General features: G+C 43.7%; 1 protein-coding gene across 6 annotated transcripts in view; it reads right to left on the bottom strand.

The window, feature by feature from the left end:
• Positions 1-27,056, bottom strand: part of PTPRZ1 (protein tyrosine phosphatase receptor type Z1) — a 368,376-nt gene that overhangs the window by 188,656 nt on the left and 152,664 nt on the right. For all 6 annotated transcript variants that reach the window (XM_063927193.1, XM_063927198.1, XM_063927197.1 and 3 more), the window contains exons 2-3: positions 25,666-25,728; positions 2,112-2,288 (exon numbers count right to left, since the gene is read on the bottom strand). In XM_063927193.1, the coding sequence (XP_063783263.1) occupies positions 2,112-2,288; positions 25,666-25,728 (240 nt within the window). The remainder of the gene's footprint in view (positions 1-2,111; positions 2,289-25,665; positions 25,729-27,056) is intronic.

Genomic DNA, 27,056 nt, shown 5'->3' on the forward strand with positions numbered 1-27,056 from the left:
GTGTTTAGTTGGCGCGCCATTTCGGTCCCCTTCTGTTGTTGGGATAGCTTTGCTATCCTGGTTAGGTTGGTGTTGCTATTGTTATGGTTGTGTGTTGGCTTATATATATATATATAGCCGTGATTTAAACTATTTGTATGCACAACATTTTTTGTACGTTTTTCAGTGTTTGAGAGCAAATGGTTGATTGTCATTTGCTCTAATCCATTACCAGATTTTCATTCCAGCCAGTCAGATCTGTCAGATTATCTGCAAGATAATTGTATAGTGTTTGCCCAGCAAATTGATACGGAACACTGATGAGATGAACTACATAATGGATACATTATACCTATGGAAAATCGTGGACAATATTTATATGGTTCATTACTAATATTGAAAATATTTCGGAGAATATGTGGATCCCAATTACTACCAGGAGGAAGAAACCCATATTACAGACAGAGGCGGATTGGCCATAGGGTTTACAGAGAGGATTCCCTGTGGGCCGGCGCACCTGTGGGGCCTGTTTTGTTTGAGGACATGTGGTCTTATTTATAGACATAATGAATAAGATGCCAAACAATTTGCATATATGAAAATGACTTTGCCACTTAGCCTGTGATTGCAGATGATCTAGTGTATGCTCTGTCTGCCTGCTTGGCTGACATATAAGATTGAGTGAATAGTGATTGGGATACGGTTGGTATAATAAGGAAGAAAATATATCTTTCTAAAGAATTATATAGTTTCCTAAATTCTGAAGGTGTATCATATAATGTGCTCATAACATTTAATTTTATTTCTTTTTAACTTCCCCTTGATGCTGGACATGCCCACTATCTGGAAAGTCTTGGGGGGAGGGTGCTGCTGCCATGGCCCATGGCTAGACCTTACACCTCTGGTGCTGCCCAAGTGGGGCCACTAGTACACATTTTTCCAGGGCCGCTTTTTGTTCCCAATCCGCCCCTGATTACAGATATGCACTATCACTCATTGTTTTGGTACTCATTCAATTTATACTGGGCTTTATGAAGATGCACTATTAGATGTTCTTTCTTTTCCTGATTCAACGTAGGGGGGTATTTATCAAAGCATGGAGAAAGATAACTGTCATTTTTCAAACACAGCCTGTAAAGTTAGACTTAGAAGCTGATCGGTTGGTGCTTTATATCTCTCCATTTTATCACTCTTGTGACAAGAATCACATAGACCAGATAACCTTCACCAGTTTCTTTCATTTCTCTGGTAGGCAGGACAGCATAGGAGTCTCTCAGCATAGCAGTGCAGGATTACATCAGCAGAAGTTCACAGTAGTACAGGATCACATTAGTACAGATTCAATGGCCCTGACATCCCCACACCCCCTTCTGGATGCTAGTCACCATCAGAAGCAATGTTCACCGAACACATACAGGTAAGGCAGATTACAAGTGCTGTTAATTAATTAGCCTATCTTCTGGCTGACAACTGATTGAGGCAAAATCTGGACTGGACCCTTCAGTCCTGCTGCTGCTCTACACCTGGGAAATCCTGATAATCCACATTAACTTCATGTGGAACTATGCTGTCCCTGCCACACTCTCCATACTTTGATAAATAGTGATTACTGGGCGACACAATTTCTGATGGCAGTCCTGTTTAGTAGTCACCAAAATGGAGCTTTGTTGAGTAAACTGGCTCCCTTAGTAGAGTATTTGGCTCCACACCTTTACAGATCTAACCCTCTGTTTCATTTTCACTGCTTTTTTTAATAAGCATCACACAATTCTTCCTTTGCCAGATGTGTCCTTATCGAAAAATGTCCTTTTTCCAAAAAACAAAAGGAAATTTAATATAATAATCTGAATGTACTGCAGAACTACTAAATACTGCAAAATCCCTCTTTCATTATGCTGTACTTTCAGACACAGAATCAGCAATGTGGAAAACATGCTAAAAGGGCAGTTACTTTGCAAAGGTCATATCATTTTGAGCTAACTCCATAAAAGGGCAATCTCTTCAAAACACCCAAGGCAAAATAAAATAAATACTATGTGAATTTACAACTGCAGACTCTGCTCACATTCCTTTGAGATAATAACTGTAATCTTCATAGTCCTTTACAACATTAAAAAAAGACTTGATCTCACCTGTTTTTCCTGTATTGCGAATTAAAGTATGAGTAGACACTTGCTCCCATCCTTCAAATGTTAGTTTCTTCAGATTTAAGTTAAGCTGTGTGAGACCCTCGTCAATGTTGATGGGAGACTGTTTGGCACCACTGCATGCTGGATATTTTTTCACCCAATTTGTTTGGTTTAAGCTTTCTGTAGAAACATATATATCAGATCAGAATGTTTTATAAGTTAAAGTTATGGTTTCTCATACTGTTCAATACAAAATACCAGGGGTTAAAGTGAGCCGAAACGGTGGCGTCAGTTCCATTTGGAGACGGAACGCAGTTCTGCCTCCTCCGGCTCACCTCACCCGATGTGTGCCGGTGACGCAGGGAGATGCCGGGCGCCCGCTGAGATTGTGTTACCAGCGGACGCCTGTCTCCCTCTCCATAGGCGTGCGCACGGGGGGTGCCTGGTGCGCACAGGCACCCCCTAATGTCCGGCACCCCCGCACTGCACGCCTGCGATCCGAACATTGATGTGTGCTATAATACCCGATGGTTGGCGCTGCGTGCGGCTCTGCACTCGCAAATCTGAGCAGAGCCGCCTGCGGTAGCGCCGGTACGGGCGTAATGCGGGATGCGGCGCCGGCACAGCTGACGGGGCAGCCAGTTTACGATGCTGGCATCGGTTGCCCCTAACAAATATGGCGGCCGCTCCGGGAGGAGGGCTGCTGCGCATGCCCTGCTGCAGCAGCTCCTCCTCCCATGTTCCTTTGCGGAGTAGGTCAGATTCCGGCGCATTGAGCCGCCACTGAGCTAGGACCATGCTAGCCTCCACCACAAAGTGCAGGGGCGGACCAGCACATAGGCATCTTACCTGTATTCAAATGTGTCTGGGCGTGTAAGTGTATATGCATATCTATATATGTATACATGTATATATATATATATATATATATATACACATACATGTATATATATATATACATATATATATATATATATATATATATACATATATACACATATATATATATATTAGAGCTGAGCCATGCATTCAGTAGTTTCTCTGTGTGTATGTATGTATATATATATATATATATATATACACACACACATATATATATATATATACAAAAGCAGCGAACAGCGGCACTCCTAACGGATTTGTAAATGAGACAAGACACCTAGGTCTGATAGCGAAGTTTCGGATTTTACTTCGTCCTCGGGCTACAGGTAAAGCTGTACCTGTAGCCTGAGGACAGAGTAAAATCCGAAACTTCGCTATCGGACCTACTATAGGTGTCTTGTCTCATTTACAAATCCGTTAGGAGTGCCGCTGTTCGCTGCTTCTGTATCCAATTGTTAGCTGTGCACCACGGCAGTTATCTGGGAATACTGATTTGGAGTGCCAACTGATTTGGAGGATATATATTATGTGTGTGCGGCCTTTGGTGGTGCGGCACTACTATTTCAAATCTGCCGCGGACCGGTAGCCAATCAGCTGATTGGCTACCGTTCCGCGGCAGATTTGAAATAGTAGTCGCGGGTCATAGGAGCCAGTGCAGTGCCGCACCACCAAAGGCCGCCGACCACAGCTTCCTCCGTCCTCTTCCGTTGCACCGCCGCCGCCCTCTGCCATTTCCACCGCTGCACCACCGCCGCCCTCAGGATCCTCTGCCACCCTCAATCCTTCTCTGCACCATCTCCGAGGCCCACAGCCTCCTCCACCCCACGCCAACCACAGCCTCCTCATGCACCGCAGACCACAGCATCCTCAGCACCACGCTGCTAAATAGGTAATCTTACCCTGCTGCCTTTCTCTCTCCCTAGTCCCTACTGTATGCCCTTGCTGTCCCTCTCTCCATCCCTGTCCCTATGTCCCTGCTGTCACTTTCCCTGAATTTTGTCTAATTCCATGAGGCATAATATGGATTTCGGCTCATTCTGTGTGCTATAATGTGAATTCCGGCTCATTCCGTGTGCTATAATGTGAATTTAGGCTCATACTGTGTCGTATAATGTGAATTTCATCTCATTCCATGTGCTATAATGTGAATTTCGGCTCATTCTGAGTGCTATAATGTGAATTTCCTCTCATTCTGTGTGCTATAATGTGAATTTTGGATCTTACCGTGTGCTATAATGTGAATTTCGGCTCATTCCATGTGCTATAATGTGAATTTCGGCTCATTCCGAGTGCTATAATGTGAATTTCGGCTCATACTGTGTGGTATAATGTGAATTTCGGCTCATACCGTGTGGTATAATGTGAATTTCGGCTCATACCGTATGCTATAATGTGAATTTCGGCTCATACCATATGCTATAATGTGAATTTCGGCTCATTCCGAGTGCTATAATGTGAATTTCGGCTCATACAGTGTGGTATAATGTGAAAGGTGCACCAGTACTAGATAGTATAAGGGGCCCTACTATTGTGGTGCATAATATGTGTAATCGGTATGTAGTGTGGTAAACTACATTAAAGGACACGCACCCTTTTGAGTGGTCACGCCTTCACTTTTCCATACCCCCACTTTACAATTTCCACTTCGACCACTCTATGTATATATATATATATATATATATATATATATATAGATAGATATATAGATATAGATATATATTATAGCCCAGTAGGCAGTGCTAGACACGCCACTCCAATCGTGCACCCCCTAATAAAATGTGCTGCGCACGCCTATGTCCCTCTCTACAGCGGCAGCTGGAGGCAGGAGCTCACTACTGAGCTCTGGCTTCCGGCACTGTCACTGTGCGCTATGGGAGAGATGTCATGACATCTCTCCCATAGTGTCGAGGAGCGGGCGCCCAGAGGACTGCAGCGGCCGGACCGGACACGGAGCGGAGCTTGGTGAGTATGGTGTGTTTTTTTGTCTGTTTTTTTTCATTTGTGTAGTGGCGCATCTACTGGGGGGCATTACTGCTGAGGGGCATCTACTGGGGGCAAACTTCTGGGGGGCATTACTACTGGGAGGCATCTACTGGGGGCAAACTACTGGGGGACATTACTACTAGGGGGCATCTACAGGGGATAAACTACTGGGGGACATTACTACTGGGGGCATTATTACTGGGGGCAAACTACAAGGTGGCAAGCTACAAGGGAGCAAGCTACTGGGGGCGAACTACAAGGGGGCAAGCTACTGGGGGCAAGCTACTAGGGGCAAACTACAAGGGGGCTAACTACTGGGGGCAAATTGCAGGAGGGCATTACTACTGGGGGCATAACTACAGGGGCATTACTACTAGGGGCGTAACTACAGGGGCATTACTACTTGGGGACTAAACTACTGGGGGGCAAAACTACTGGGGGGCTAAACTACTGGGGGCATAACTACAGGGGCTAAACTACTGGGGGCATTACTACTTGGGGGCGTTACTACTTGGGGGCGTTACTACTGAGGGCATTACTACTGGGGGCTAAACTACAAGGGGGCATAACTACAGGGGCTAAACTACTGGAGGCATAACTACAGGGGCTAAACTACAAGGGGGCAAACTACAGGCGGCATTACTACTAGGGGCATTACTATTGGTGGCTATACTACAAGGGGCAAACTACTGGGGGTATTACCACTGGGAGGCTAAACTAAAGGGCGGGAAAACTACTGGGGTCATAACTGCAAGGGCATAACTACTGGGGCTAAACTACAGGGGGCATTACTACAGGCAACATTACTACTGGGGGCAATACTATACAGGGGCATTACCATTAAGGGCATTACTACTGGGGGCATTGTAAAGGGGACACTTCATAAGGGGCATCACTTTTGGGGACATAAGGGGCACTACTATTGCGGGCATTGCATAAGAGGCACCACTACTATGGGCTCTATATAAGGGGCACTACCACTGTGGGCACTACTAGTACAGTGGACATTGCATAAGGAGCACTACTACTGTGGGCATTGTATAAGGGGCGCTACTACTGTGCGCATTATGTGTATTATGGGGTGCTACTACTGTGGGCATTATTACTATTGTGTGACCACACCCCTTTTTTGAGACCACGCTCCTTTTTTGTGGCGCGCAATACCTTTATTACTTGGGCACCGTGGGGAGGGGGGTGAGTTCCACCACCTCTCTAGGACCACTTTAAGCACTGCAAAATACTATAAAATAAATTCACATAGATATAAGACATTAATGTATGAAGTTATAACATACTTTACAATATTTTTTTAAAGCCCAAAGGGGGATCCCAGAGGGCAAGTGCAGTTGGGAGGTGTGACTGTCTGGTGCTGTGAATAGTGTCATCATTCCCCAGCTACTCCCCAGTTGCATATTGTGGCATCGAGCATCAGGGGGCAAGCCCATGATAATGCAATTCACAGCAATACAGCCCTGGACCTCCCACTTCACTGGGGAAGTAGGACAATCTGGGAAGTCAGCTAAAGGTGAGTACACACTATGTGATTTCTGCCTAAAAAATAAACAATAATGACATTTATGTCGATATCGTTTATTTTTAGCCTGAAATCGTCCAGTGTGTATGGGGGGTGATATTGATGAACGATGGGTGCGTCATTCAGTGATCACTAATACTGAGCTGCATTGTGGGAGCGGCACAGACGCTAGAGGTCATAATTGACCTCTAGTGTCTATGTGGTGCTATGGGAGAGACATCATGACGTCTCTCCCATAGATCCGAGGAGTGGCGCCGGTGGCCGGAGACGGAGGGCAGCAGCGGTCGGGAAGCAGGAGCGGGGATTGTGAGTATTAATTTATTTTTATTTATTTTTTGTAAACGGCGCAACTAGGGGGCACAACTCTACAGGGGGCACAGTACTGGGGGAAATACTACTGGGGGCACAACTCTACAGGGGGCACAGTACTGTGGGCAATACTACTGAGGGCACAGCTAGAGGGGGCATAACTGACCACGCCCCTTCTCCATTAAGCCACACCCCCATTTTTTTGCCCTGGGCACCACAAGGTCTAGATCCGGCCCTGGGTGGGTACACAATACCCGATGTTTAAATGCCGGAGGTGAACGACTATATCGTTGATCGATATAGCGTTCAACAATATACTGCATACACACTGAACGCTATCGTTCAACGATAACGTTCAGTGACGTCACCACTGGCATTCCGGGACATGCAGCTGAGCCCGACATTGACGGGTTGAGCTGCATGACAGCTCAATATTGGTAAACGCTGAATGATGTGCGGGAGCGGTCATCGTTCATCGTTCACCAAAACCTGGCATCATGACAGTGTCGGCAACTCTCAGTAACAGTGATACATTAGCTTGAGAAAAACACTCCACTAATCTACAATAAATGGAATGATACAAAATTCATTATGCAGGATTCATATTACATACACAATGTTTCAGTGTATTTTACCCTTTGCGGGTTGCATCAATGAAGGCATATACCATCATACTAATATATACATAAAGTGACATAATGTATGAAACCCCACTCACTAATACCACACAGTACAGGGTGGAAAAATAGGACTAAAGAGGAGGGAGAACAAGAAAACTAAGCAAACAATATAAGGTACATTACCATTTTACAAAAATGCTATTAATATGAACTACTATATCATCATAACCCAAGTGCATGTCATATCTATACATCTATTCACATTTCCTATTTCATGGGAAACACACATCATGTCTGATAGTAGGTGCAAGATTGGTTCCACCTAAGGGGGTAATTCTGAGTTGCTCGAAGCAGGAATTTTGTTAGCAATTGGGCAAAACCATGTGCACTGCAGGGGAGGCAGATATAACATGTGCAGAGAGAGTTAGATTTGGGTGGGTTATTTTGTTTCTGTGCAGGGTAAATACTGGCTGCTTTATTTTTACACTGCAATTTAGGTTGCAGATTGAACACACCACACCCAAATCTAACTCTCTCTGCACATGTTATATCTGCCTCCCCTGCAGTGCACATGGGCCCTCATTCCGAGTTGTCCGCTCGTTAGTGTTTTTCGCAACGGAGCGATTAGTCGCAAACTGCGCATGCGCAATGTTCGCAGTGCGTCTGCGCCAAGTAAATTTGCAAAAAAGTTTGGTATTTTACTCACGGCTTAACAAAGAAATTTCTTCGTTCTGGTGATCGGAGTGTGATTGACAGGAAGTGGGTGTTTCTGGGCGGAAACTGGACGTTTTATGGGTGTGTGCGAAAAAACGCTGCCGTTTCTGGGAAAAACGCGGGAGTGGCTGGAGAAACGGGGGAGTGTCTGGGCGAACGCTGGGTGTGTTTGTGACGTCAAACCAGGAACGAAACTGACTGAACAGATCGCAGTGGCAGAGTAAGTCTCGAGCTACTCAGAAACTGCAAAGAAATTTCTTTTCGCAATTCTGCAAATCTTTCGTTCGCAATTCTGCAAAGCTAAAATTCACTCCCAGTAGGCGGCGGCTTAGTGTGTGCAAAGCTGCTAAAAGCAGCTAGCGAGCGAACAACTCGGAATGAGGGCCATGGTTTTGCCCAACTGCTAAAAAAAATTCTGCTGCGATCAACTTGGAATTACCCCCTAAGTGACAAAATATGCTAGTATTATATATTGCTGCCAAGTTGATACACTTAGGGGGAGATTCAGTTATTTGAAAAGTCAGTTGGGTGTCTGTTTTTTCCTATCTAATAGACAGGAAAAAACAGACACCCAACCGACTTTTCAAACATTTGAATCTCCCTCTTAGAGTTAGCAATCTAGTTAGTTTGTACTTAATTAACATAACTAAACATGGTAGAACAGCCACCACAAGTATAAACATCCTATAAAAATTGCTAAAGAAATTGTTCAGGGCTTATTTCATATCTGGGCTCCCTTGGTTTTCCTGGAATGAATTCAAAATACTTCTCTCTCATGCAGGGTTATTTTTGGGGTCAGCCCCCTCAGGTACTTTGACATGTTTTCCTAATGAGATGTAGTTTGGTTTCCCTATTTCTGTCTGGTCTTTAACAGTATAACCTTTATCTGGTTTCTATTTTAATATTGTACTTACAGTATTTTCTTTCTGTTACATTTTCACATACAAAATGTATGAACGGATTCAGTATGCTTTACAGGTGGGTAGGATGCCGGCTGTCCATATCCCAACAGCAGCATCCCGCCCGCCAGAATGCCGGCAACGGAGTGAGCGCAAAGAGTGACCTTGCCGGCTCGGTGCCTTGCTGCGCTCGCCACAGGATCTATTCCCATTCTGTAGGTGTCGTGGACACCCACGAGTGGAAATAGTCCTGTTTTGCCAGCTGGCGGTACTGTCGGCTGATGGGATTCCGGTGTCGGTATCCTGATTACCGGGATCCCGACAGCTGGCAAATTAAACGTATCCCACATGACCAGTACCCGGCAAGTCACAACGGCATTCAGTCAAACAAATCACATTATTCCAATAGCATGTAAGGCATCTGAGTGCCAATACTGATTTAAAATACATATTATCCTCATTCCTCTTACAATGCCCTTATAGTCAGGGACATGCGGTGAGGTAAATGGTTTAGGAGGCACTGGCTGGTACCAGAGCCAGATTTACACAGAATATATAAGCTAAAGTGTTCATGTGGGCATTATACACAGGAGCAGCAGTATATACTGATGGAAATTTGGTGAGTTTTGATCAGAGATAAACGTAGACAGGGAAGGCACTGCTTCACCTGCCATAGACTTTTACTCCAAAGTTTTGCCTTTAAAAATGATAGAATAAGAGAAAGATTGTAATATATTCTTTGTATTTTTCTTTATATAGGCAAAACTCTGACGTATACTATAGTATGCTTAGGAAAGGCTCTGCCTCACATCACCGCTTATAATCTTTACTAGTCTTTATTACTGAATTATCTCAGAATTGTAATTACATAAGAATGAAAGAGAGAGATGTTATTATAACGTTCTAGAGACAGAGAGTTATATCAAGCTAGGTACACACTTGTCCAATTCGTTTCATGACCCCTCACCCTTTTAGGCAGCTAAAATTAGCCAGCGCAAGGCAGGGGCAGACAGCCCATCAGCGGTGGAGGAGCTGACAAGAGCTCCTGAAGATGGGAGATGCTGGAAGCCCTGATGGAGGAAGAGGCCATGGAAAAGAGCTTACAGGCCACCACCCCCAGGTGAAGATCAAAGATGAAGACACCTCTGCCGCAAGCACTGGGAAGACATTGGCCATGCAAAAGAGTTTACAGGCCACAGGAGGGACAAGGCCAGGATCTCTGTCCGAGGATGGAGATTTCCTTGCCTCTTCGTAACTCCTGCGGCAGCCAGCTTGCGCAACTGCATGGGTCACGCAGCCGGCCGATGGTGTCAGAGATGATGCAATAATGTGTTCTTGGACGCAGCTCCGATTAGTAATGCGGCAGGAGGCGTGATGCTTCCTGCTGCATTACCATATTGATATTAGTACTATTGCTGCTGTTTCCATGCAAGCAGCAGCGCTAGCACCTCCAACAACATCTGGATGAGGGCCAATCTGCGAGCAGGTCTGCAGTAGATTTGTATAAACAGGGTGATCTGGAGTCTGTTCTGCCGGTGATTGGACAAGTGTGAAGCCAATGTGTACCCCAGATTTTTAGTATTCCATCTTTGTTTCCATACTGGAAAGAGGAAAAGTTGAAGTGATGTACCGAAAAGCTTTACACGTTCTTCAAAAGAGAGGTACAGGCTCTGATCATCAGAAGTCGTACAGGAAAACTAGTATATATATATATATTTTTGTATTAAAAATGAATAAGGTATGCAATTTTCAGAGACATCTCAGTAGGGTGGCCAATCCCAGGCCATTTTTTTAATCCTGGGAATCAGAATAGAAAAATTATCAGTCCCGGGATTCCCAGGATTGGCTGTTTTTCAATGTGTCCCACCCCCCTGCCCAAACTAGCCCAGATAACTCACTCTAATCTGGACGGGAGTGAAGGTGGACCACTTGCTATGAGGTCCGACAGGCTGGCTGCACAGCGTAACCTCTGACTTCACGTCACGCTGCGCAGTGCCCCAGCTGGAGCGAGGGGGAGCTGAGCAGGGGGAGCTGGGCAGCGGCTGAGTCTCCTGAGGACGATCAACGCTGCCCGGCATAGAAAAAAGTAAGGTGGTGGCCAATCCTGAAATCCCCGGGATTGGAACTCCAATACCGGGAATGGAAACCAGCCAAATTTTAGGCCGGGATCCCGGCGGTCCTGATCCCGGGATTGGCCACACTACACCTGGGTATAATTTATGACATGTGTGAAGAGAGGGAATCAGACTATCAAAGGGAAAGTGTCCACAATAAATCCTAGTCTATAAAACCATTCCCGTTGGGGTAAAACAGAAATGGAACAATTTTTTTTTTATATATATACATACATATATATATATATATATATATATATGTATATATACCAAGAGTTTGTTTAGGTCGGTGCGCTTAGTCACACGTCCAAATGTTACTTTAAAGCAATGGGTCGTCAGAAATTTCTGCTGTTTTTGGTTTAGTCAGTCGTAGATACTCCGTTGATGGACACCTCCCAAGCTTCTTTGGTGGCTGCACCGTTCTTCAATAAATGACTTGGGTATGTTCAGTCATGCAATTCTGTGAAGGCAGGGGAAAAGAACAGGCGCCATATGGTGTAGTATTTAAGAATAAATGGAGTGATATATGTGTATAAAATATAAGTACCGGATAGGTTCTTGAGATTAGGCCTGTATATCTCAGAGAGTTCTTTGTGGCTGTTCCCCACCTAGGAAACAAAGATCATCGCCATATGGTGTAGTAACCTCAGATATATCTTGGGGTGCCCCCCCTTATATTTTAAGCGTACCAAATGAAAAATTCAATATAGCATATAGGATATATATATATCCATGTAGAGCAAGTCGGTCCAGTGAAATGTGATGGCTGAATTAATGGTCTGCTACTGCCTTGTAAATTATCAATAAAGTATTTAATCAATAAAAAATAATCATAATAATACACAAATTCAAAAATAAAATAAAACAAATCATAAATCTTAGCTGATTGGTATAGGCAGTAGGCAGGTCTGTCTCAGACCTCCATTTATCACTCCATTTATTCTTAAATACTACACCATATGGCGCCTGTTCTTTTCCCCTGCCTTCACATATGTATATATACATATATATATATATATATATACACATAGATAGATAGATAGATAGATAGATAGATAGATATTTTGTTATATTTTTTTCTGTTATTTGTATTTTCCTTAGCCTCCATATCTACTTCCTGTTTATGGTGTTGCCATGGCTACTTGCTATGACGTCATCATGTGGTGCCGCTGGTCGGGTGCGTGGTCCCGGTACCAGAATTGGCGCGATATTCACTCTTGCACTGTTTGGTATAAAGGTATGTACACTTTTTATTACTTTATTAAAAGCCTGACGACAGTGCTAGGGCACTGAAATGTTGCTGTAACTGACGTGACCGCTGTTTGTCTGTTAATCTCGCCCTAGAACCAGTAGTTAGGAGCACTCACCAGTCTTCAAAAGCCTTTTCTTTATTATCACCAGATTAAAACCATTGGTAAAGGGGTATCGACGTTTCAGTCCCGGGACCGAAACGTCGATACTCCTTTACCAATGTTTTTGATCTGGTGATAATAATGAAAAGGCTTTTGAAGACTGGTGAGTGCTCCTTACTACTGGTTCTACATTGGAGTTGATGGGTCATGGTGACCTTATCGATATATGGATGCTACCCCAGCATATGCTATTAAGGCTAGAGTGTGGACTGCTTTGGAAGTATATATATATATATATATATATATATATATATATATGTATATATATGTATTTCCCTTCCCTCGTCCTGCACTTAATTTATAGATGTCATGTAAATGGAACTTAAGAATGTATGAAAATCTCATATACAGTACACAACAGGCCATGGGTCTTCAACCTGTGGCCCTCCAGCTCCTGTGAAACTACACATCCCAGCATGCCCTGCCACAGTTTTGCTACTAAGGTATGCTAAAACTGAAGCAGGGCATACTGGGATGTGTAGTTCCACAGCAGCTGGAGGGCCGCAGGTTAAAGACCAATGCCATAGGCAAATGCAGGAGGGGGGGTTCCAGTTGCCTGGAAACCCCTCTTCTCTTGGCAAACTGAAATTATGAGAATAGTAATGGTATATAATACAATTACTAGAGCTGCCACCACATCATGCAATTTAAGGGACAAAGCACAGCTGCTGCACATGCTCAGTGGTAGCAGCATCTTCTATCACGTTTGCTTTGTGTGTGGATCTGAGTTCTCAATCAGTGCACTGGACCAGAGAGTAACTGCCAGGAAGAAGAAACAGGAGCCTTACCATGAGGTGGGAGAATGTGTGTTTCGCAATTGAAGTACTGGTTCTATTATGTTTGTATATTTATTTATTTATTTATTTATTATGGTATGTTTAACCTTCTCCTGACTGCTTATTTATATTTAATGTTGATTCTACCTACACTGTAGACCACCTATAGTGTTAAATATCAATACTGTATTCCATACAGTATCCAGTGTATAAAAATACTAATGTTTACATTAATGTCCAAGGTCATTACTACAGTAGGTTCTTCTACAGCTCCCCAGAATCCCGCACTTGCTTCAATGTTCCGAAGAGTGGGAGATTGTGGACTGCATTTGAAAACCCCCCTCTAGAAATCCTGCATTTGCCACTGTACACTAGTCCCCCAGAATGCAGACTCTCATAAACAGGGTCATCTCTACACAATGTCTCATTCCTGTCAGTCTACCACCTTGTTTGTCTCTTTTATACCTTAATCCTGAATTCTGGTGTTGTGCCTTCTGCTTGCACTGTAGGCTGCATACGCGCACGCAGGGGGGGTTTCCGAGTACCTTGAAACCCCCCCGCCTGCCGATCCATTGGCGCAGGTTACATTATTATTTACTTAAAAGTGTGGAGCGCAGGGAGAAGGCTAGTCCGTAAAGAGCCGAGGCAGTGCTGCTGCTGGCTGTAATGTAGGAGGGGAAGCCGCAGCGCACAGCTGCCCTCAGGTATGTCTATCTCTTCGGAGCTTTGACGGCCGGATGAGGCTGACACTGCAGGTGTGTGTTTCCTGTGTCAGGGGTGCTGGCGGCCGCGACGGGAGTGGAGTGGAGCGGAGCGGAGGGGTGAGGGTGGGTGGGGAAGCCCTATCTGATGTTCCAGTAGCCGCAGTAGGAAACCGGAATGTGTTGTATGTGATGTGTGTGTATGCCCCGTGTATGTGTGTGTGTACATGCTGTGCGTGCGTGTATGCCTTTTGTGTGTTTGTAAATATGCTGTGTGCATGTATGTTATGTGTGACAAGAAAAATAAAATAATAAAAAAAATTATCTATCTATATATGTATAATATAAATATAATATAAATTTAATAATATATAATAATATAAAATAATCTAATAATATATATGTATAATATATATATATATATATATATATGTATATATTTCCTGTGAGTGCTGTGATGGCACCCAGGCTGTATTTTTGGTGAAGTAAGCGCTGGATCCTTGTACTATATATATATATATATATATATATATATATATACATACATATATATATATAAAAATAGTACAGTGTTTCTCCACATAACAGTGGAGAAAGATTGCACTCTCCAGACTTGCTATAGTATACGTAATAAAGTCATTTATTCAAAGCACTTGGTTCCATGTAATCTTCATGTCACAAACAAGGTATATACATAAAGGGCTCACCAACGTTTCGATCCTGTATTCGGACCTTTCTCAAGGTATTTGCCAGTCAATCAATGCAAAGTCAAGAAAACAGCAGCATCAGTGTCAGCATCAAAGCAGGAACCAGGATCTGCATATTGCCTCCCAGGCCCCCTATATATATACCCAGGAGTTAACTAGTGAATGAGTCACATGCCCGTCTGGCCGCGGCGTCACTTCCGGTAATACCGGAAGTACCGTTCCGCCGGCCGTAATGTAAGTGTATAACCCAAGAGGCAATAGATGGGGATAAAACATGTTAATCCCATTAGGCAGACTACTCTGTTGCCTCTATAATCTGATACCTCACTAGTATTTTCTGCACGGGTGTGACGCGCATAGCGCACACTTATATGTCTGTACAAACTAGTCTTTATGATGTAATATGTGTGACTCTCCAGGTCCCCAGTATACCCATTTTAAATGCATTTAAATATTGCACTAATTCACGATTGTCTACTAATGTCTACATATTGCCCAGCTAATAGTGTAACTAACCCGCCTCCTATATGTAGTATTTGTGTTGCACTGTTAGTTCCACATTATCCTCTATTGCATCAATTGCGGCCTGAAACGCAAGTTCCACTCGGTGGAACGCATGACTTCCGGTCTAGACCGGAAGTGACGCGGCGGCATCGCGCGTCACCATGGAGACCGGCGGTTCAGCCAGGGTAATTAACGGCTGACCGCTAAAGGTAATAGAGGCAACAGAGTAGTCTGCCTAATGGGATTAACATGTTTTATCCCCATCTATTGCCTCTTGGGTTATACACTTACATTACGGCCGGCGGAACGGTACTTCCGGTATTACCGGAAGTGACGCCGCGGCCAGACGGGCATGTGACTCATTCACTAGTTAACTCCTGGGTATATATATAGGGGGCCTGGGAGGCAATATGCAGATCCTGGTTCCTGCTTTGATGCTGACACTGATGCTGCTGTTTTCTTGACTTTGCATTGATTGACTGGCAAATACCTTGAGAAAGGTCCGAATACAGGACCGAAACGTTGGTGAGCCCTTTATGTATATACCTTGTTTGTGACATGAAGATTACATGGAACCAAGTGCTTTGAATAAATGACTTTATTACGTATACTATAGCAAGTCTGGAGAGTGCTATCTTTCTCCACTGTTATGTGGAGAAACACTGTACTGTACTATGAGTTTGACCCATTGATTGGATCAGACTTTGATTTGGCACCCCAGCCGTTACCTGTGTTGGGTGAGAGTGTGGGACTTCCCGTATATATATATATATATATATTTCAGATGCCCTGCCTTGCAAGAATCAGGCAACACTCCATGGACTTCTGAACATGCAACTACATTTATTCCAGCATATCACCGTTTCATGACCTAAATGTCCTTTTCATCAGGATTTATATAATTTATACATAATAAACATATTTTTTGGTATATCCTGATGAAAATACCGTTTACGACTTGAAATGTTGATATGGAAAAATTTCACTTAATGTTCAGAAGTCCATGGAGTGCCGCCTGATCCTTTCAAGTCAGGGGCTCTGACAGTCATGTGAATACCCAAAGGAAGGCGCCCTGACAATACAAGCATTGTTTTATTGAGTGCCCATCTACATGCAAATATATAAATGAATATATATATATATATATATATATATAGAAACCCCCCCCTGAAAATCCTGCGTTTTCCCCTGAGCTTATATAGTATATCTGTTTTTGCTATATCATCTATTTATACTCTTGTATTTGTTACTACACATCATTGTATTCCTGCTTTTATTAATTTATTTATTTTGTGTTCATGTCTAATTCTTCTCGTTCTTTACTGTAATTCAGGTGTTGTTGCTTTCAGGCATATTTCAAGGTAATAATCTCTTAAATGAACAGACTGGGTAGAGGGGCAAGTGAGCCTCTATCTTTCCTGGCCAGTAACATATTGGGCTGGTTCTGCAGACACTATAAGGGGAATTTAATAGGGAGTGAGAATCAGGAAGTGAGAGATTTTGTGAGAGTATGGGTAAGGAATCCATCCAATCAGGCTCCATATTTAGTGTCTTTTCCATAGAAGCAGTATAGATACTGCTACTGGATTCTTAGGTGATGGACCTACACTGATGTGATACTCCCAGGAAGCACCATTATGTGTTGGTGAAAATACTGCTATGAACAATACATGAAGACAGATGAAGGAAATATTATATTTTTCCCTCCTTTTCAACCCTCCCTACCACTTTTTCCAGCTCTACGGGGAGGAGATTGGTAGGGATCTATAGTAAGTACCTGTGGTTTCTTTGATTAATCTCCTTTTAATTAGTTAGATATTTTTTAAGTTATAAGAAGTCATAAGAAGTTGGAGATATTTTTCTACGTGTAAAGTTCTTTGTCCTTCATGTTATTTTATAGGTGACATTTACTAACACACATTTTAGTTTATGTACAATAATGAATACTAAAGGTGAAACATACCGTATCTTATTCATACTGTAGGTGAAGTTAATGGGAATAATTAGCAGAATTTGCAATCCTTTTGCACGCATGCTGGGGGCCGCCCATCGTAGGGCAAGGCCACCCAGCATACTGACCGCCGCCTTCTCCCCCTTCATCAAGCAGAAATTGCAATCGCGGTGCAATTTCTGCTTGATAGCAGAAATTAAGATTGCTTCTTGCGTCGCAGCTTAGCTGCCACAGCAGGAGGCCAGCCGCCATGTTTCTGATCGCGGCAGCTACGTGTGACATCACACAGCCACAGCAATCATGGCCACACCACCATTTCAACAACGCTGCCCCCGTTTGGCCGCCTCCGAACCCGCAACGCTCCGTCTCTGCTCCCCCCACCCTGCAACCTCCTCTGCCTGACTGACAGAGGCGAACGCATTTTCTGCAGCCCCCCCTTCCCCCGCAGAAATTGCGGGCGCATGCGCAGGATGGGCGCTGCACATACGCCCGCATCTTTTTAGCAATTTTTGCGGTTGGATCGCATTTTGCGATCCAACCTGAATTAGGCCTTATGTTTATTTTATTTTCTTCTAAATACATTTACACAAGTAATATTTTATCAGCGGATCCAAGAGACATTAGTTTTCCCCAAGAACAGCTATATCATTATTAATGAAGACTTCCTCTGTAGCCAAAAGAGGTGGCTCATAGCCTCATGTATTGTATTGTTAAGAGCATTCAGCTAACATTTGAACATGTTGTATAGTGAATGAAGGAATTGGCCTCTGCCATTTGTGAGGGCTTTATTTAATTTGGTAATCTAATGATTAATGAATGGCATATTTCAAGGTAATAATCTCATAAATGAACAGACTTGGTAGAGGGGCAAGTGAGCCTCTATCTTTCCTGGCCTGTAACATATTGGGCTGGTTCTGCAGGACACCAGTGACTATACTATGAAAGAACTGTACTCCTACTCAATTCCTGTATAATTAGTCACATGATTCCTACAGTATTTCCATATACAGGCAGCATACAGTCAGTCTGTTTACATCATACTTACCTACTTTGCTGCCCCCTCCTCTGGGAGGAGGCAGCGTTGTAGGTGCATGGGGGCGTGGCCGGCAGCAGGATGGGCGTTCCAGGGGTATGGCCAACAGAGTAGTGGACAGTCCGGGGGCGTGGCATCATGATCGCGTCATTGTGGCTCCGCCCCCACTATGCAGTGCCTAGAAAAGAGGACGCTGTCTGCCGTAATGTGTAAAACGGGGACACTGCCGTAATGTGTAAAAAGGGGGACGATGTCTGCCGTAATGTGTAAAAAGGGGACGCTGTCTGCCGTAATGTGTAAAAAGGGGGACTGACTGCCGTAATGTATAAAAAGGGGACGCTGGCTGCCGTAATGTGTAAAAAGGGGGACGATATCTGCCGTAATGTGTAAAAACGGGACGCTATCTGCCGTAATGTGTAAAAAGGGGGACTGACTGCCGTAATGTGTAAAAAGGGGACGCTGGCTGCCGTAATGTGTAAAAAGGGGGACTCTGCTGTAATGTGTAAAAAGGGGGATTGTCTGCTGTAATGTGTAAAAGGGTCTCTACCTGGTGCAGTGGCGCTACTGTGCAGCGTAATTTGAATAATGGAGACTACTGTGCACCGTAGTATGAATTGATATTATTTTGTGGCCATGCCCCTTCCCCATGAAGCCACGCCCCTATATATTTATTGCTCGCCTATGGCGTGCACTGCCCCTATCTTGCATGGGGGGGGGGGGGGGGCGCGCGCCAATGCCGTTTCTTGCACACAGCGCTAAAATGCCTAGTTACGGCACTGGTCTCGCCGGGGCTATCCGATTAGCCCCGATAAGCCAGATCGAGCCGCGGCCTATCAGGCATTTGGTTTCACCTGCCTCAGGCAGGTGAAACCAAATCCCCAGAAACAGCCCCGTTTTTATGCAAAACTGGGACTGCTTCTATCAAAAACAAACAGCGTTCACTGAATCTGTGTGTTTTCGGGGGGAAAGCTGTTTTTTTACGTGCTTAATTGTATTGCCTGTAATAAAACACCGGTGAAACATCAGAAAAAAGTACGAACCCGGACCCGATGTTTTATCTCCTCTAATAGGATTCTGCCATTGTGTTTTCTGGAATGTTACTACTTTTATAGCTATGTGTATTACACTTATGAGACTTGGCATAAGTATTTTAAGTTTCAAGTCTATTCTTGTTTGTGAATTCCTTGGTTTCTTTAACCCTCATATTTTTCAGTGCAATATTTTTATCTTAGCATTGATAGTACAAAAGAAGTGAGAATACAAAAAAGTCAAAATGTAATGATCCTATTAAAAAAAATCTGAAAAATAATTCTGTCATCCTGAAAAACATCTTGGATTTTATTCCTGTAGTTTTAGACGAGTGCAAATACTGTATAATTCTGATGCACGCAAACATTACTATTAGTAGAATTACTGTTCAAAGTTGACATTACGTCACAAGTTTACAAAAATGTCTAAAATAGCATAAAAAGTATGGCTTTAGAGGCAATTTATTGCTGTCATACAGGCAACCAATTTCAAGAATTAAATATGTATATATTTTTTTTTTTACTTAAGGTAGGTACCTACTATTAAATTTTCATGCCAATCATTGGCTGTTTGGCTTGATAACTGTATAGTGTGTATACAGGAGCGTTTGTGCATTTTTAGGGGGTTATTCAGATTTGTTAGCACACGAATAGGCAAAACCATGTTGCACTGCTGGTGGGGCAGATGCAACATGTGCAGAGAGAGTTAGATTTGGGTGGGTTATATTATTTCTGTGCAGGGTAAATAGTGGTTGCTTTATTTTTACACTGCAATTTAGATTTAAGATTGAACACACCCACCCAAATCTAAATCTCTCTGCACATGTTACACCTGTCCCACCTGCAGTGCAACATGGTTTTGCCCATTAGTGTGCTTTATTGGTTTGCTAACAAACCTGAATAAGGCCCCAAGCCCAAAAATGATCCAGTCAGGGCCGTCTTTTCATATGGGCTCAATGTGCAGTTGCCCAAAAGCCCCAGGAGTATAAGGGCCCTAGCATGATAGCTGAGGGTCCCCTTTTTCCAGTGGTACCAGATTTTTTTAAATCAGCACTGGAGGAACCGGAGATATCCGACTTCAAAGCAGTGGCCCCATCTGAGCCTGTGAATTGCTCTTTCCAGCCAGATATCTCGGGTTCTGTCTAACTTAGAATTTATCTCAGGGCATATTCCAAAAGCTGGGACTCTTTCCTTTCGGTGGAAACTGGCAGCTTGTCTCTACTCAACGATGCGCTCGCCCCCCTGCCCGCATTCTACCACTCGGGATGCCGTTGTCGCTATACTGGCAGTAAATCATACCGAATCCCTATCCACCCCTCCACTTCATATTAAACACCCCCTACCAACCTGGAAGTCATGTACCGGGGCCCCTTCATTCAGCCAAATGTCCTCTTCTACAGTTTAATGTTCTCCTTCCCACCCCATTTCCCACCATCTGTGCAGTATAAGAGTAATTATCAGAAATTACTGTTCCAGGTCCTACATGCTGAGTGGAAGATAGAACACCCCTACCGCCCCCGGGACATCAAAGTTTCCACTGATAGCACCCCCCACCCATACTGCTAGAAGATGGGTAGGGCCCAAGTGCATTGCATTGCTCAGGGGTCTACACTGCTGTTAAGATGGCCCTGGATCCAGGCTCTTCTGACCTATTAATCTCATTGTAGAGATCCAAAACAGGACTAGCTTCATCCAACTATTTTGCATCACAATGCATATACTGCAGACTAGGATTTCCATGGCCTATTTTGCATACCCAATGCATATACAACCTGCTCCATAAATGAGAACAATCTGTAAAGTTAGATTGTTATGACCTGCATACAGTACATTTCAGTACTATCAGTTTGCAAACCCATTAATTTGTTTCCATGCAGTCTGGTGCCAGAAAGCTTATTGGCATTCGGTATCTGTATACTGCTCAAGGAGGAAAATAACTGTCAAAAGTATAAATAAAAAAAACAAAAAAGTAAGACCTCTGTGGGAAGTACAAATAAATAGATGTATACAAAGAGATGTAGTGGGACACTGTCATTTGTAATTTGGTTGAAGAATCCACCATTAGGTATCATGCAATTTTCAATTTTCCAACTCTCTGAAATCAATGTCCAAAATGTTGTGGCAATTTTGGAATTAGATGAATAGTTAGTGACATCATTGGCGTAGCTATAGTGGGTGCAGGAGGTGTCATTGCTATGGGGCCCAGAGGATTGGTGGGCCCACCTTTGGGGCCGGGCTCAACTACATCCAGGTCATAAAGTTGTCTACAAGGTGCCCGGAAATGCCTGATAAGCGCTGAGTTGTATAATGTAAACTGAAGGCACTGTGTGGCATGTGTACTGGCAGCAGCACAATGTGGCATACTGTTAACTTGGGTCACTTCATTGTGGCATAATATAAACTGGGGGCAATGTGGGATTTTTTGTGACCTAGGGTATTATATGGGGCATAATATTAACTACTATAGTTCATAAAGTTAACTAGGACACTACTATGGGGCATAAAATGAACAACTGTTGTGGAGAAATGTGTATTGCTAGAAAGGAGTAGGGACCCCTTCACCCATGAAAATGTTGCTATGGGAGTCATAAAGCTCTGGATATTCCCCTGAGTGGAACAATTTATTACATTTAATTATCCTATATTTCTGCTTTATCGCAGGAATTAGGAATGCCTCCTGCCGGCGCAGTTTCACTGCGCCCGCAGGAGGCCGGCAGCCATGTTCTCGATTGTCACGCAGCTGCCACGATCATGCCCCCGCCACGCCCCGTTCACACCGCTACGCCCCGTTTGCCCGGCTCCGCCCTGGAAATGAAGCCTTGCTGTCGCCCCCCTTCCCCCCCACAGCGCGATTTGCGATCCAACGTGAATTAGCACCATAATCCAAGGCGCGTCGTACATGTAGAAAGCGGATCGTTGCTTGGCGATGGATTTTCGGGAAGTGGTTGGAAAAACGCAGGTGTATCCAAGCGTTTGCAGGGCGGGTGTCTGACGTCAATTCCAGGGACCGGACAAGCTGAAGTGATCGCAGTAGCTGAGTAAGTTCAGACCTACTCAGAAACTGCACAAATTATTTTTGTACTGCTCGGCTGCACAGGCGTTCACACACTTGCAAAGCTAAAATACACTCCCCAGTGGGACTATGCGTTCGCACGGCTGCAAAAAGTAGCTAGCGAGCGATCAACTCGGAATGACCCCCTATATCTGCTCCACCTGCAGTGCACATGGTTTTGACCAGTTGCTTGTTTTTTTTGCTTCACTTACAAACATATCAGGTCCTCCTAAGTACAGTATGTGACAACAACCATGCAATGCTTTTAGTAAAGTGCATGACCAGTTCCCTAAATAATTATGGCATCCTACAAAATGTTGGAGCAGATGAACATAGCAAAATCTATGTTCAGTTGCGCAAGTAAAAGAATGCTGTAAAGCATACATTTTTTTGTTAGTAAATTACCTTATTTATTTGATCACAAAGCAACGATAAAGGACAAATAACAATGAAACAACGCACACAGAAAAACTTGTATAAATCTATTTTTTTTATATGCATCTCCTTTTTAATACCTGATTTTCTTTTTGGTAAAATAAACGTTTTAAATGTTATTGCACTATTCATATTTGTCTCTTCTACATGGATTTAATTATTATTATTATTATTATTATTATTATCCTTTATTCATATGGCACCACAAGAGATCTGCAGCGCCCAATTACAGAGTACATATGCACATAATCAAAGCAGGAAAACAGCAACTTACAGTTGAAGACAATATAGGACAAGTACAGGGTAAACATAGCTACATCAGCAGATGACACTGGAATAAGTATCAGGTGGCAGAAGACTGGATTTGGTGCAGTTGAAGAGTATTAAAGTAAGAAAAAGGATAAGTACATGAGGGAAGATGGCCCTACTCGTGAGAGCTTACATTCTATAGGGGGCATTGGGCAAGCCCTTAGTAATGTGAGACCGGGAAAGTGGCACACCGTCATGCCCTCAAAATGTCACACCAGGGGGCATAGCTGCGCAGGCATTTAATGGCGACTATTCCTCTGCACAATGGGGGTCATTCCGAGTTGTTCGCTCGCTAGCAGATTTTATCAGCATTGCACACGCTAGGCCGCCGCCCCCTGGGAGTGTATCTTAGCTTAGCAGAATGGCGAACGAAAGATTAGCAGAATTGCGAATAGAAAATTCTTAGCAGTTTCTGAGTAGCTCGAGACTTACTCCTACACTGCGATCAGCTCAGCCCGTTTCGTTCCTGGTTTGACGTCACAAACACGCCCTGCGTTCGGCCAGCCACTCCCCCGTTTCTCCAGACACTCCTGCGTTTTATCCTGCCACGCCTGCATTTTTCCGCACACTCCCAGAAAACGGTCAGTTTCCGCCCGGAAACACCCACTTCCTGTCAATCACACTCCGATCACTTCAACGATGAAAATTCTTCGTTCGGACGTGAGTAAATCTACTAAGTTTTGTGCTAAAATACTTAGTGCATGCGCACTGCGTACCATGTGCATGCGCATTTTTGCCTTAATCGCTCCGTTGCGAAAAGCGGCAACGAGCGATCAACTCAGAATGACCCCCAATATCACTACAAAGAAACACAATTAAGCCTATTGAATTTTAGCTCTGGTAATCGTAAACTTTTGTTGTGTTATTCACTGATGTGTTACACTTTATAATTTAAAAAACTACACCTAGTAGGCGCCTCTCTTTCACTTTCATAGATTTCACTCACCAGAAGTATAACTGGCTCTGAAGGGAGAGCCTTTGTCTATGTATAGACTTTTTTGTTTCATCTTCAATTAGGGTGACTTCAGTTTACAGCACCAACTCACAGATCCCATAGCTTTGGACTTGTCCCGTTCTCACATTACTAAGGGCTTGCCCAGTGCTCTGGCAGCTGCTGGGCAGCACCAAATCTCTCCCCGTTCTCGCCGGACAGAGTAGTTTCTTAGTGACATCATCTGAGGGAGTGACACCAAAATAGCAGAGCAATTCTATTTTGGTGTCACCCCCCAAAAATGGTGTCACCGAGTTTGGCCCATACATCACTAGTGATGCCAGTGGGCCCACAGTCTTTTCCTCCCTAAATTCTATGGTAGGCTCAATATCTACCCTCATCCCTGTGCTTTTAGTGGGACATTTTGCACCTTTCTACAAAATAATATAATAACACATTCACACATACAAAAGTGACACATACATTGTAATACAGACAGATGCCCTCACTTTTATGATTACGGTAATTTACTCTGGATTTTAGGACAAAAGCATAGACGTTTAATGAATGGTGTAGGTATAAAGAGAAAGGCTGTTTTTTTTCCTGTTTTCACCGTACGCAAATGTAGGTGCAACACCTTTTGTTCAGCAATACTTCCAAAAACTGGGAAGCTGATGTGCTAGATGGTTACAGGATTGAGAACTATTGTGCCTTTCCATGTGACTCACCACTGCATGCTCTACTACTTCCTCTGTACTGGTTCAGAATATAATCCTGGTGGTTGGGATGCCGGCGGTCACATGACTGACAGCAGCATCCTGACTACGAAGATTCCGACACCGGGCAGGGTAAGTATTTCTACCCTATCCTAAACCTCCGGGGGTGTCGGCTAGGGCTAACCTGCCAGGGTGACGGTTATGGCTAACCCCGACTAATGCCTAACCCTAAGCCCCCCTTCCCACTGGCCCTAACAGGAACCCTGATACTTACCTTTGAGATGTCGGCTGTTGGGATTCTGGCGTTGATCACAAGACCGCCGGCATCCCAACCGCCGGGATGCTAAACACATCTTGTCTATGGTTTTACTGCAATATTTGTATTTATTCATTGTACTGTTCACTGTTGTGCATTGTACAGTATTATGCTGTATACTGTACTAATTTTTATGATACCTCTTGTACAGGGGTGGTCTTCAATTTGCCAACTGTCGGGGTCCCGGCGCACAGTATACCGGCGCCGGAATCCCGACAGCCGGCATACCGACACCGTTTCTCCCTCTTAGGGGTCCATGACCCCCCTGGAGAGAGCGCAGCGAGCCTGCAAGGGGCTCATTTGCGCTCGCCATGCTGTCAGTATGCCGGCGGTCAGGATTCCGGCGCCGGTATGCTGAGCGCCAGGACCCCGACAGCCGGCATACCATACTACACCCCGTGTACAGAGCTGTGTACACTTTATGGCACCCAACAAAAGAAAAAGAAGAAGAAAAAGAGGAAGAAGAAGAAGACGAAGAAGAAGAAGAAGAAGAAGAAGACTTGTGATATTCTGCAATTTCTATAGTTTGAAAATAATCATGTTTTGATTGCTGGCAGAAGCAAAAAAGATATTGTCAAATTATACAGTGTAGCATACTACCATCTTAAAATATAAAATAAGTTACCAATACCTGTATAGGACCAATCTATATCTTCAATTAATTTCCGCTGCTGTCTATATCCAGAAATCAAACCTATAAGAGAAAAACAAACACAAACTGAGAAGAGTATATACAGACATCAGTGATACTGTTGTTGTATATTGTTTAAACCCCATTCATAAAATGAGCAAATACATCTGTATATATTATTTCACAAAATGCAAAGACACGTAATTAAAGACTACTACATTAATTGTCTCTAAATACAAATGTAAAAAAGACTGCTACAGTGCTGTTACACCGGCAATTTTGATTTTAGTTTATTAAGGAATTAGATTTATTAGAAATTCATCAGATGTCAAGGTTCAGACTACCCATGTTTGGTTACCCTGTCACACTGTGGATGGACCCGGGAAACACCAAGGACATATGCTGGTGTGAATGGGTCTGTCCGGGTTATGCAAACTAGTTCTGCCACCCTGGTCATGACCAGAATTTTTCCTGTGTCTGAGCCAGATGTGCTGCGGTCTGAAAGTGTGTTCCTGGGTTACTCTACTCAGTGTTTGTTAATAGGAGGTCAATTTGCTTCTTTTAATACCCCTTTCACAAGTCATGGACCTTGTAACAACCCTGGTCATGACGGGGGGGGGGGGGGGGGGGGGTGATGCGGACAGTGTTGGCCTAGAGCATGAAGGGTCCACCGGGCGGGGAAATGCAGTGATAGGAGTCCATGCTTAGGGGTGTGGCCAGCCTCCAGAGGGGGTGTGGCTAGCTGTTAGAGAGTGCATGGTCTGGGCCCCATGATAAATATATACAATAAATACTGCTGGAGAGTTCTGTAGAGAATACACCAGGGTGCTGTGCAGCATAAGGTAACATATGTATAATGTACAGTAATATTCAAGTGCAAAGTCTGGAACCTAGAGGAGGGGGTTTAGGCAGTGGGGCCCACCGGAGGATTCCCACACACCCCCTGTGGGCCAGTCCGGCCCTGGTCGCAGAACCGGATGACATGATCAAGGTTGGCCCAATTCACACTGACACACGGCCGGAGTTTTTCCCAGGTCCTTTCTTAGTATGAAAGGGGTATCAACATGGATTGAAACTGCATTCATTTTCCTGGATCGGACCCAGGGATTTGTGTTTGAAAGGGGCATTAATGAGTGATGCTACTCTTCAAACTATCCTCAAGCAAAGAATGAAAAGCAATACATTATGTAAAATAACCATAATCCTTTAATTGCCTCCAGAGACATACCAAAATAAAATGATAGGTTTTACATTTATGGTGCCCATCCAGATCTCTAAATAGAAAAAGATTATATATATATATATATATATATATATATTTGTGCAAACACAGACGCCACAGTACAAATTGGCTTCTGTGCAGTATGATGTAACTGTACCTGCCTTAGTCT

The sequence above is a fragment of the Pseudophryne corroboree genome, chromosome 6 (assembly GCF_028390025.1).
Source record: "Pseudophryne corroboree isolate aPseCor3 chromosome 6, aPseCor3.hap2, whole genome shotgun sequence".
NCBI lineage: Eukaryota > Metazoa > Chordata > Amphibia > Anura > Myobatrachidae > Pseudophryne > Pseudophryne corroboree.